We start from the raw sequence: 13404 nt of genomic DNA, 5'->3' as shown, positions 1-13404 counted from the left end.
TTCCAGAAAAATGAAGTATTAAAAATAACGGAACTTAAATTTTCCATCGAAAAAGCTTTTTAATTCAGTTATTTTTTGTAGATACACGTAAATTTTGAGCACAGATTTCTGCACCCCAAAAAGCCTGTACATTAATTTGTTTGCTAAATATTGAGGCTTCTCTGCAAATCAGATTAGAAAAACAATTTCGAAAAATTAGTTGTGATTTAGACAAACAATTTTAAAACGCGCGGCTTGTTTTAGCTCTAATGTCCTATCAGCTGATCGCAGCGCTCGCAATTGACAACAAACTAACCTCAAAATTTGCCAACTGAACAGGCGAAGTCGGCGGATTTTTTATGTTTGTATTTTATAATCCGATTGAATAAACGATTGTGTTTTAAATTTGGATAAAAGTATTTCTCATAATCTATTGTTTTGAATGATGTCACTGTATTTTGTTACTGGGGCTAGACAGTAAGTAATTCGCTAAATAAAAGTTATTGTATGTATTTTTAAGCACACGTTTGATTTGTTTTTGGCAGTCTCACAAGCGGATTTAATGATTTTTCTTACACTTTGCTTGGATATATATAATAATATATAACATGGTGTAATACCTCCAGAGTTTATTTAAATTTTTAAAAATTGATACCACTATTATGTAGGAGTATTTATAATTAGTTTGATAATATAATGCATTACTCAATGGTTTCTTTAGTTGAAATAAAATGATTTTGATAAGTTTTTGCGTCACTTGCTTTATTTTATAATAATATTTTAGATATTGACCAGTATTGATAGCACTGAATTAAATATGTGGATATTTACAGTATGGGTCATGGTCAAATGGGTCTCATTGCCTTTAAAAGCTTCTATTGATTAATCGATAAGCATTTTTGGGGCATTCTTCTTATTAAGTTGAAAAAAAAAAAACTAAGAAAAACTTGAGTACATAAAATTGGCTTCTGATTCTGAATCCGCTCGCTGAACTTGAATAAATTTTTCTGGTTATACTAATAAAAAAATATTTTTATCAGTTTTGTTTAAAGGCTTAGTAGTAAGCGCGACAACGAGCTCATCGCCGGTCAGATATTTGAGAAAAACAATTAATTTGTTTTAAGAACTTCAACAATTTACTTGAATATTGTGGTCTTGTTAATTCAACAGAACAAAACTCTTCTTATCCTTGAAAGTTGAAAACACGATAACGAAAATCCTAGACTTGCTTTGTGTTGATATTTAGTGTGTCACAACACCAGTGAAAACACTTTTGGACTGAGGGGGGGCATATTTATTGTTACAGGGTTATCACTCTGCAGAAAAATAAAAATCAAGCTGTGTATAAAAATATGAAATCAGAGTAGGGAAATGATGATTTTTTTACGCATCCGTGTGATTTGAGTTTTCAAATTAATTTAATTTCAGATTGCGTCAACAATTCATATCTTCACATTGGAGCAACTCAGCGAAATGCAGTTTCCAAAGACAGTCAAAGTTGACAACGAATGTAATCTTTAAAAGAAGCTTATCAAAAAATGAACAAAATTCTGGTAAGCATTAGGACTAACCAATAACGCGGAAGGTCGCTTACACGATAACCCATGTAGCTTATAAAAGCGATAAAAATTCTTAAAATAAGCCATTTGTTGCACCGCCACCAAATTGTCAAGATGTCCCCACATACTGTTATTGAATTACTCGCTTGGACAACGTACTGTATAAATGAACTAATGATTTCTAAAGGTCTGCAAACACCTCCACACATCATGTCGGAATTTTCCATTGTCATATTCACCATCTTTCCCGAGTGGTAAAATTAATTATTTTTTTTAATATGTAGATCGATTAGAATGGAAGGGAATTTTCACTAGATTCGTTCCAGTGGGAGTTTGTCTCATAGCGGTGATGCAATGGCGTTCTTACCGTCAAAAATCCGCCGAACGCATCGCTAAACAATGGGAAATTAACTGTTACTGTATGTTACCCTTGAGGACAGTATCACGCTGGTGGGGATGGATCGCAGGTATTTGAATTAAATTGAAATAATCTTAAATAAAACTGTCTTTCTTAGATATACAACTACCGGAATTTTTACGTCCTGTTGTTTATGGTTTGTATTCTAACACTTTTGGTGTTAAATTGTCGGAAGCTTTACATGAGGATTTAAGGTATTATCCAAGTTTAGCGGATTTTTTTGCTAGACCTTTGAAACAGGGAATTCGAAAAATCGAACAAGATTGCGATTTGGTTTCACCTTGTGATGGGACCGTTTTGCACTTTGGCACTGTACGCACGGGAGAAGTGGAGCAAGTATGTCGTTTTTTTTTTCAAGGGGTTATCATGTTTAGACGCTACATAATCTGGAAATTTTGCACATGAAATTCGCGACGATAATACTTTTTGCAAGGAAATTAAACTACAATGATAGCGAAAGAGAATGAATGAAACTAATGTTTTTACTTCTATATTCGTATTTATGATGAAAGTTATTTTCATATTTTGTAATGCAAATGGAATTTAAGAAAGTTTGACGTTTTTTTTGGCAAAATTTTATTATAACTTTAATGCAACGGACTTTTCTTTAAAAAACTCATCTAGAATCAACTCAAAATTTAGATGGTTCGTTTGTTTTTCCTTTCAGTTCTTTTGTCATTCCCGTGTAATTGAACTTGACCGTTGTTGACCATTTTAACAGACAATATGACGTCTGCTTATCTTATCGAAGTCACGTCGATCGTTCATGTCTGCTTATTCCTGTATTCTTCAGATTTTTCTAGACATGCAATAGTTTCGGAATCGGTATCGCACATTCGGAATTACATAATATGTTTAGATTGCAATAATGTTTATAAAACCTATTTAATTTATCTTTTATTTTTTAGTAGGAATATCGTTCACCAATACTGCAAAATTGTATGTTTATAAAAATATTTATTGAATTCGAAACCTTCGCATCATTGATATGTGTTTATTGTCAGTGGAAATATTCCAGAATTGGAAATTAGAACCTTGAGTAAATTTCTACAGATAAACATGAATGAGTGCTGTATTTGTAAACATTTAATTTCAAGTTGTGTTATTGTTTTTGCTAGTTTGTTGTGTTAATTCCTGGTTTAATTACTGCGCAAAAAATTGAAGAAATAACGTAAATTGAATAGTTCGCACTTCTATTCATGAGGCGTCAAAATCTGAGTTGATTGTTGTATCGCACAATGTTGAGGCCCTTACAGTTTTTGAGTTACAATCACTGCTTATAAATCGCTAGATAGCATTCTGTTGCTACGGTATCTGCGAAAATTTTTCTTTAAAATGCACAGAGAAGCGCTGTGAATGGTCATCTTTAAATGCTTGTAACTTGAATACTATAAATACCTAACTATTGTGCGATACGGCAATCAACTCCAAAAAACACCTCATTAGTGACCATTTATGTAATTGTTAAATAGGTGAAAGGAGTAACCTATTCTCTGGAAAATTTCTTGGGTACAAACATCTGGACCAACAACAACACGCCTTCACTCGATTACACAACATCACTGTTGCACAATACGCACAAAGGAAACACCCTGTATCAGTGTGTAATCTATTTAGCACCAGGCGATTATCATCGGTACGTTATTTTCAATTTAACATTTTTTATGAGTTCTTATTGTTTCTAATTTGTAGATTTCATTCTCCCACGGAATGGCAGCCAACGCATCGCCGTCATTTCCACGGTGAGCTTCTCTCTGTGAATCCCAGAATTGCAAAATGGTTGCCTGGTCTCTTCTGTTTGAACGAGCGCGCGGTTTATTTAGGTACTTGGAAACACGGATTTTTTTCCTACGCTGCAGTTGGTACATTTTTTATTGAAAAGTTTGAAGAAAATTTCATTTAACAATTATAGGTGCAACAAATGTGGGAACCGTCAAAGTATATTGTGATAAAACTTTACATACCAATCATCCGAAAAATACAAGTCGCTGTAAAGATTTGTGTTTGGGGAGTGGTGTTGCACTTCAGAAAGGAGATCCGTTCGGGGAATTCAGAATGGGATCAACCATAGTTTTAGTATTTGAAGCTCCTGTGAATTTTCATTTCACAGTTTTACCAGGAGATCATCTACAAATGGGGCAGAGTTTGGGCAGAGTCGGTCAACAAAAGTTTGTTGATAATATTCAGATGGCGCCGAAACGAATCACTAAGACTTAATGTTAGTATTAACGTGTAGATGCTCATTTTGTTAAGAATATTTGTGATATTACGTTACTTTTAAATAAACGAATGTTAAAATTATCGCTTTTTTAATTTTATTTCCTCTGCCAATTTTGGAAAAAAGTTAATTTTTTGGTATATGTCAGGTTTTGCATTCACTATGACGAACAATTTTGGTTTTGAAATGGCTTTATCAATACAAAAAAAAAATGGTGACTAGCCCGGCGCATCCACCATTTTACAAATGAACTTTTCAAAACTACACTCAATTTTTGGTTCTTCAACGCAAATAATTGTTCTGTTCAGTTGAAAAAATAAATACACAAGTTCTTACATTTTGTACTGAACACTATTCTTGAAACTACATCAATAAAATCCAACATAAAAAGTTGCATCGACGCTTGGTAAGAAACTTTGAATAAAAAATGTTTTCGTCCTAATTTCTTATTATAAAATATTAAACTTTAAAAACTCAGTCTTCCTATCAATTATTATGAAAACGTTCCAACTAAATTTATCTAAAATTAATACGTTTGAGTCTAATTATCGGTACTAACCCTTCTGGTTCTTCAAGATAGTAATTAAAAACAGTTTTCTCTATATAATTTTCATTTATAATGCACGATGCTTGTATTGTTTGGGCTCTATAGATTATTCTAAGTGTACCATCTCATTCAACCCCCAGTCATTTTCCTGCAATGACAAATTTAGTAAAGAAACATTTTGCTCTTAATTTAAGGCTGATGCGTCTTTTTGGCTTGTACCCTCCTAACACATATCAAAAATTATACAAAATATACTCATATGTTGTGTACATTTGCATGGTTGTGCCAACTCCAGTGTTAATATTGTGGTATCTCTTAGATGAAGATGAGGTAGACTTAACTCTAGTAGCTCAGAATGCATTTGCGGTAGGTGAAATCGGTTGTTTGGTTTTCAAGTTACTACAATTCATAACAAACGCGGAAAAAGTTAGGAAATGTATTTCTTTAATGGAGAGTCCAATATTTCTTGAGTACACCACCACGCAAGAGAGAATTATGAACGACTGTGTCAGAGTTTGTACCAGAAACTCAAAGTTCTTTTTTCTTTTTTGTTGTCTCACTGATGTAAGTTGGGCGGTTGTTCCTTTGTTTGGTAAAGACTATAAGTTGCCGCTTGATATTTTCTTGCCTTTTGATATAACACACGGAGGATTATCGTACGTTATAAGTTATATACTGCTTGTCATAGGTGGGTATTTTGTATTTAAAAACTTTAAAATTACAGAGCAATTTATTACAGCAGTTTCAATTGACTGTTTTTCGAATGGTGCAATCGACCCTTTGATTGGAGGACTAGCTTATTTTGCCACCGCACAGATTAAAATTTTGAAGGATAATTTAAAAAATTTGTCTAATATTGATTCCAAATTGGTGTATAATAAAATTACATTTTGTGTAGAGCACCACAAGATGATTTTGGAGTAATACCTCAATTTTCGTTAAATACGACGCTAATCTTTGTATTTTAGTTTTGTCGAAATGTATGAAAACACATTTTCTCCTATGGTTTTTATACAGTTTGCTGCAAGCGTTTTTGTCATTTGTGTTTCTTGTTTGCAACTGAGTATAGTAAGCAGAAATTTCAAGTTCGAGCAAGAAATTTTATTATGATTTTTTCCAGGTGCAACCCTTTACTGCCAGTTTTTTTTCAATGGTAATTTTCGTCAACGCAGTTTTGATGCAAATTTTATTTTATTGTTATTATGGAACTGTACTCTACGAGGAGGTATTTCTAAATCTTTGTATTAAGTTCTTTAAAGTTGATTTTTAGAGTAATTTGGTTTCGACTGCCGCTTATATGAGCGATTGGTATGAATTTGAGCCCAAATCAAAACGAGCTTTGTTAATTTTAATGGAGCGCTGTAAGAAACCAATAAAAGTCTCAGCGGGGAAAATTCTAGATTTGTCACTGGAGACTTTCACTACGGTAATAATTATCGCAGTTGAAATATTCTGAATATGTTTAATCTTGTAAACTATAGATTCTCAGAAGATCATATTCATTGTTAGCAGTCTTGAAGAATTATTAAATAATGGAGTATACGGAGCACCGCTTTTAGAAGTGACTTAAATAAATGAATAATTTGTATCTCGTACAACAGAGTTAAAAGTGAAAAAATGTTTCTGTGAAATAAATTTGTCGTGTAAAAGTTATCAATATACTATAATACAATTCTACTGAAATTATTATTGATTAAGGGCCGATTGCAGAAACGCTGATTAAACAACGGACTATAAAATCCTGGATTAAATTTAGTCCTGAACTATATTTTGATCCCATTGCTGAAACGTGGTTAATAGATGGGATTACGTAATCCAAGATAAAACGTTTTTGATTGTGAACAAACCACATTTTGACATGTAACTTCACGGATTAATCCAAATAATGGGTACTGCAGGTTAGAAAACAAAAAAATTACCTACTTTTAAAATTATTTCTTATGTAAATATTGTAATACAGGTTATAAATGTCATTTTAACTGGATATGTACCAACTGTGACACTACTGTAAGTAGAAGATTTATATTGCTTGGAGATTTCCGCATGACTAAGGGGTTATGGGGGTTACTAAGAACTACCGAATTATTGGAAAAAATAGCAATATTCCTAACATTTCTCCTAACAAGACTTTCAAGTCATAGAAATGAATTTTTATTTGTAAAATTATTCATAATTTACTATCTCAACCTGTACATTAATTTAGAATAATAAGGTTATTCTCGAGTTTGTCATTTTAAAAGGCCCCGAATTGAGATGTTTCAAATACTAAATTGCACTATCTTACTTCTATTATGGAAACCACCATTTTAGAGAGTTTTTCTCTATATCAAACGCTCTAAAAACTAATTAAAACGGTGAGGCAAAAGTTATGATATAGGAAAAAAGTTAGAAACATATATTTCTTCAAAGCGTCCTCTTATTGCAATTAGGATGAATTGTACATTTCGTATTAAAATTGTATCCAGACTATTACAGAGAATTTATGCCTAGAATTTGATGTAATTAGTTAGTTTTTCGATTTTTTACCTTGTATAGGTTTTCCAGTGTAGGGTCTTGTATAATACGTTTATCAAAACTTTGGTCAAAAAGAGGTCTAGAGAATTTTTTTTCTTTCAAAAGCTATTAAAACGAACGAAATCGGTTAAAAAATAACGAAGTTACAGAATTAAGTTAATAAAAGTAGTAATTATAAATGACATTTATTTCAAAGTATAGTTTTACAATTTTAAATTGTAAAAACTGTCATTAACTAAATTCATTTAACTAATTTCCATTGCGTTCTGATTTATTTGAAACGCTGGATATGCATATTAAAACAAATTTTGTTAAATTCTGCTGAAAAGGTTTATAAATAAATGTATTCGACCTGATTTTGTTAAGTCAAAAACACTGGCAGCTAAACATGGCTAACGGTTCTTTGAACGGAATATGCTAGAAAACATCCCTAAATAAATACTGGGTATTTATCAGATTCCTAATTTGCAGAAAACTTTCTCAATCCGATACTGTTTATCAATTATCGCAGTTTGCAAAAACCACAGTTTTCATCGAGAGTTCTATGACTGATTAAATTACCTTTTTTTTTCTTACAAAAAATTAATCCCTAATAAAAGAAGTACTCAATACTGGGTGGACCTGAATAAAATGCAAAGATTTTAACCATCATACTCAGACACGGCAGTTTGAAATGGTGGCCAATTTTTGCGCTCCAAATCGTCACCGTTTCCGAGAAAAAATATTTAAAATTTTCTGCAGAAATTGAATTGTATGGCAGTTTCAATACTAACGTCAGTCCAGATCATCAAGAAGTTAGAAATAAAAACGCTAATAAAAAAGGGACATAAATAGTTTTACAGTGCCAAATTGTTCAAATTTGGATTATTTTGAGTTATAAAGTTATAAAAAGTGTTTGTTTGAGGATGAAACTAAATTTACGCGTGATGTCATTGTGTATTATCCAATGGAGAGTATTTGATCATTTTTTGTAATAACTTCAGGCGATTATTTCATTATTTCGGTACTAATTAAAATTTCAGTTTGGTCCACAAAGCGAGTCCAAAAAATCACCTTACAAACCAATTGAGGTAAAGATTGCTCCTTTTGTGGGCCCCATTTATTTCAATCAAATTAATTTTTCGCAATACTCAATTTTTGAAATGTGTCTTGTCTTGTCTTTATTGTTTAAGAAGTTTAAGATTTCGAACATATGTGAGTAAGAACTGATTACTCACTGGCAAGATCCAATAGAAAATAGCTTTCAAAATTATTATGCACTGGAGCCGAAACTCGCGAGGAATTAGTGCGGTTGTTAACTAAAACGTGTTATTAATAGTTATTTATTATACAAGACGATAAAGGACCACTTTAACCATCGAGTGAAGACAGTTAATACACGAGTGGCGCAGCCACGAGTGGATTAACTTCACGAGATGGTTAAAGATCCTTTATCGTCGTGTATAATACTCAATTTTTTTCTATAGCAGCTTTTAAAGAAAAACTAATTCAAATTTATTAATTAAAAAAAATGTATCATAATACCCAATGTTGGTTGTTATGGAACTGTTGCTGTAAACAAATTTTTCATTTTCAAAAATCCCGAAAACTATCATGTGGAGATCGAATTAGAACTTCCTGCAGACGTAGAGGAAAAATCTGCAACTGCTGTTGCCCCAAAAATCTCGCGTAATATATGAAAAAGAATACAACACTTTTCGAAGATGGAGAAGTAGAAAAAAATATCAGTGGTGTTAGCGAGAAAGTGCTTCTTGCACATTTTTCTCAAAAGTCTAAAAAAGTCAAACCTTCAAGTTTATGGTCTTCTTACTCAATGCTAAAAAGCACATTGTTGGTAAATGAAAACTGCGACATTTCAAGGTAAGATGTTTTTAAAATAGTGTCAACGTAATGTCATAATAATTTTCAGATATAGCAAACTAATTTCACTACTAAAGAAGCAAAGTGAAGGCTATAAGCCCAAGAAATCCAAGATCGTTGAGCCAAATTAGATTATTAAATTCTTGGTAGATGCGTCAGATGATGAATATTTATTAGCAAAGGTATAGTTCGTACAGTGAGAGTTTGAATGACAGAAAAGTCACTAAATCTACGCAATAAAAAGTGTACCATACGCGCGAAATTTAAAATAACAAAATAACCCCAGCTACTGACAACCCTGTCAACCCATTTCGCGTAGGAATTTAGTGTTTTTAGTGTATTTTGTAGCATAATTTGCTGCCAACCTATATGTCAACTGTCGAAATCTCCCAATCTCTCACCGGACATACTATAGTAGATTCATTGGATAGGATAAAATGTAAAATTGGGTTTTAACTTACAGGTTGTTGCTGTAATGGCTTTGCACGGGGCTTGCAGATCAGATGAATTGTACAAGTTACAAGTTTCCAACATTGAGGATCGACATTCAGTAATTATTGTTTCACTTATTGACACTAAAACCAAGAAAGATCGGTCGTTTTGTGTAACCGATAAAGATTGTAGAGTTAGTTTTTTCGAAATCGTACGAAAATATTCAAACTTGCGTCCTAAAAACGTTCCTCACAAGTTTTTCGTCAACTACAGACAGAAAAAGTGTATCGTTTAGCCAATACATTATACAAGATTTCGAAGATGATTGCCAATTTTCTAAAGCGGTCAGGTCAGACCCTGAAGCATATACTGGGCATTGCTTTCGCCGCTCGGCCGCTATGATGTTAGCCAACAAGGGTGATGATCTCATCACCGATAAAAGAATAGACGGATGGAAATCATCCTCGGTAGCAGAAAACTACATAGAAGAGTCCTTATCCAGAAAAATTGCAGTTTCGAATCAGATTCTTTGCGAAGATTTGGTCACAAATTCAGCCACGACTTCGTCATTTGTAGAGATAACCCACGACGAAACCATGAATGCAAGTTCTATTCCAAAAATATTAAACGTCTGTGGAAACGAGAATTGTACCATTAATGTCACCATTACTTTAAATTAATGTAAAAATTAAATAAATAAAATTTAAAACACTTTATCTACCCTTCATGTTAAAGTAGCACTTTATCTACTCTTGATGTTAAAACGCAAGTTAGCCTTGCATTTTTTGAGAAATAAAGCACACTTTAAAAGCTGCTATAGAAAAAATTATTATTAGTCCAGCGCATCCACCATTTTCCAAATAACATTTTTTCAAAACCACATTTTAAGCACAAAGATTTTGGTGTTTAAAAACAAATAATAATTTCGTTTCGTTTCGTTTAGTTGTAAAAATTAATGAACTAATCCTTACAATCTGTGCTGACAATGCTGAACACTATTCTTGAAATTACATCTTCAAAACCCACGTAACAGTATCAAAAATGTTTTCGTCCTAATTTCTTATTATAAAACATTCAACTTTAAAAACTCAGTCTTTCGATCAATTATTATGAAAACGTTTCAACGGAATTTATCTAAAATTAATACCGTTTGAGTCTAATTATCGGACTAACCCTTCTGGTTCTTTAAGATAGTAATTAAAACATTTTTCTCTATACAATTTTCATTTATAATGCACGATGCTTGTATTGTTTGGGCTTTATAGATTATTCTAAGTGTACCATCTCATTCGACCCCCAGTCATTTTCCTGCAATGACGAATTTAGTAAAGAAACATTTTACTCTTAATTTAAGGCTGATGCGTCTTTTTGGCTTGTACCCTCCTAACACATATCGAAAATTATACAAGATATACTCATATGTGGTGTACATTTGCATGGTTGTACCAACTCCAGTGTTAATATTGTGGTATCTCTTAGATGAAGATGAGGTAGACTTAACTCTAGTAGCTCAGAATGCATTTGCGGTGGGTGAAATCGGCTGTTTCGTTTTCAAGTTACTACAATTCATAATAAACGCGGAAAAAGTTAGGAAATGTATTTCTTTAATGGAGAGTCCAATATTTCTTGAGTACACCACCAAACAAGAGTGTATTATGAACGACTGTTTTAGAGTTTGTACCAGAAACTCAAAGTACTTTTTTCTTTTTTGTTGTCTCACTGATGTAAGTTGGGCGGTTGTTCCTTTGTTTGGTAAAGATTATAAGTTGCCGCTTGATATTTTCTTGCCTTTTGATATAACACACGGAGGATTATCGTACGTTATAAGTTATATACTGCTTGTCATAGGTGGGTATTTTGTATTTAAAAACTTTAAAATTACAGAGCAATTTATTACAGCAGTTTCAATTGACTGTTTTTCGAATGGTGCAATCGACCCTTTGATTGGAGGACTAGCTTATTTTGCCACCGCACAGATTAAAATTTTGAAGGATAATTTAAAAAATTTGTCTAATATTGATTCCAAATTGGTGTATAATAAAATTACATTTTGTGTAGAGCACCACAAGATGATTTTGGAGTAATACCTCACTTTTCGTTAAATACGACGCTAATCTTTGTATTTTAGTTTTGTCGAAATGTATGAAAACACATTTTCTCCTATGGTTTTTATACAGTTTGCTGCAAGCGTTTTTGTCATTTGTGTTTCTTGTTTGCAACTGAGTATAGTAAGTAGAAATTTCAAGTTCGAGCAAGAAATTTTATTATGATTTTTTCCAGGTGCAACCCTTTACTGCCAGTTTTTTCTCAATGGTAATTTTTGTCAACGCAGTTTTGATGCAAATTTTATTTTATTGTTATTATGGAACTGTACTCTACGAGGAGGTATTTCTAAATCTTTGTATTAAGTTCTTTAAAGTTGATTTTTAGAGTAATTTGGTTTCGACTGCCGCTTATATGAGCGATTGGTATGAATTTGAGCCCAAATCAAAACGAGCTTTATTAATTTTAATGGAGCGCTGTAAGAAACCAATAAAAGTCTCAGCGGGGAAAATTCTAGATTTGTCACTGGAGACTTTCACTACGGTAATAATTATCGCAGTTGAAATATTCTGAATATGTTTAATCTTGTAAACTCTAGATTCTCAGAAGATCATATTCATTGTTAGCAGTCTTGAAGAATTATTAATTAATGGAGTATACGGGGCACCGCTTTTTGAAGTGATTTTTTCCTCATACGTGTTTTAGCGACTTAAAAAAATAACTGAATAATTTTTATCTCGTACAACAGAGTTGAAAGTGAAAAAATGTTTCTGTGAAATAAATTTGTCGTGTAAAAATTTTATTTTATTAATTTTATTTTATTTTATTAAATTCTGCTGAAAAGGTTTATAAATAAATGTATTTGACCTGATTTTGTTAAGTCAAAAACACTGGCAGCTAAATATGGCTAACGGTTCTTTGAACGGAATATGCTAGAAAACATTCCTAAATAAATGCTGGGTATTTATCAGATTCCTAATTTGCAGAAAATTTCCTCAATCCGATGCTGTTTGTTATTTATCGCAGTTCACAAAAACCACCGTTTGCATCTAGAGTTCTATGATCCGACTGATTAGGGTAAAACTACAAAATAAATTTTGCAAGTGATTTATAAGTAAACAAGGCAGTGCCAATTATTGAATAACCAGCATGCCTACTTATGATAAAATTTCCAAATAAAAATTAACATTTTACATGTATTTAACACTGTTTGTATCTAATTTGAAATGGTAAACTGTACTTTTCAAAAAAATTTAAAAAAATAATAAAAAGAGAAGTAACATCGTGTCAAAGTCCATTTCTCCTCAGTAATGTGTTCATATTTCATACCAAAATAAGGTTACTACTCCAGAATATAAAAAAAATTATTTGGAAAAGAAAGCGACAAAGAAAATTATCTAAGAGTCGAAAATAACAAAGAAAATTGAGAGAGAAAAAAAAAATTTTAAGCCAAAAAGAAAAAACTAGGACAAAAGACTTTTACAAAAAATAATTTTTGTTAGAATAATAACTATTGTTATACCAATTTATAATTTTGCAATTTTGGTAATGACCTAGAGTGTTTTAAAATGGTGCTCACTATTAGTCGAGAGCGGTGCCCATAATTAGCTTAATGCTGTGTCTTGTGAATTATGAAGATTTACGATTTAACATTATCTGAAAGTTTACAACTCTTTTGACAACAAATGAAAGTTTTTCTGAGGAAAATTGCAACAATCATACAGGCGTAGAACTAATATTCAATTTTATACAGCATTTTGAAGTTGAGAAATCTGCTAATAGTGCCGATTATTGGTAGTTTTACTCTAAATTATCTTTTTTTTCTTACAAAAAA

The 13404-nt window shown here is 32.0% G+C and overlaps 3 protein-coding genes across 4 annotated transcripts; all 3 read left to right on the top strand.

The window, feature by feature from the left end:
- Positions 1 to 268: 268 nt before the first annotated feature.
- Positions 269 to 4257, top strand: Pisd (phosphatidylserine decarboxylase). Of its 2 annotated transcripts, XM_088039494.1 has the most exons (7): positions 269 to 456; positions 1408 to 1532; positions 1823 to 2005; positions 2054 to 2292; positions 3429 to 3592; positions 3649 to 3818; positions 3869 to 4257. In XM_088039494.1, exons 1-7 carry the CDS (start codon positions 422 to 424, stop codon positions 4171 to 4173), a joined length of 1221 nt encoding a protein of 406 aa, XP_087895620.1. In that variant the 5' UTR covers positions 269 to 421; the 3' UTR covers positions 4174 to 4257. The 2 variants fall into 2 exon arrangements, with proteins under 2 accessions (XP_087895620.1, XP_087895621.1); XM_088039495.1 differs by lacking the exons at positions 269 to 456; positions 1408 to 1532 and adding an exon at positions 1577 to 1725.
- A 1373-nt stretch (positions 4258 to 5630) lies between these two features.
- Positions 5631 to 6250, top strand: LOC148172298 (odorant receptor 70a-like). Its single transcript, XM_088039749.1, has 5 exons — positions 5631 to 5641; positions 5690 to 5789; positions 5842 to 5946; positions 5992 to 6147; positions 6203 to 6250. Exons 1-5 carry the CDS (start codon positions 5631 to 5633, stop codon positions 6248 to 6250), a joined length of 420 nt encoding a protein of 139 aa, XP_087895875.1.
- A 3675-nt stretch (positions 6251 to 9925) lies between these two features.
- On the top strand, positions 9926 to 12260 carry LOC148172297 (uncharacterized). The gene is made up of 6 exons (XM_088039748.1): positions 9926 to 10175; positions 11007 to 11343; positions 11656 to 11755; positions 11808 to 11912; positions 11958 to 12113; positions 12169 to 12260. Exons 1-6 carry the CDS (start codon positions 9926 to 9928, stop codon positions 12214 to 12216), a joined length of 996 nt encoding a protein of 331 aa, XP_087895874.1. The 3' UTR covers positions 12217 to 12260.
- Positions 12261 to 13404: the final 1144 nt, after the last annotated feature.

The sequence above is a fragment of the Gnatocerus cornutus genome, chromosome 6 (assembly GCF_029298725.1).
Source record: "Gnatocerus cornutus isolate USDA-ARS CGAHR chromosome 6, icGnaCorn1.1, whole genome shotgun sequence".
Lineage (NCBI taxonomy): Eukaryota > Metazoa > Arthropoda > Insecta > Coleoptera > Tenebrionidae > Gnatocerus > Gnatocerus cornutus.
The sequence above is the reverse complement of the archived record's forward strand: the minus strand, read 5'-3'. Positions and strand labels throughout refer to the sequence as shown.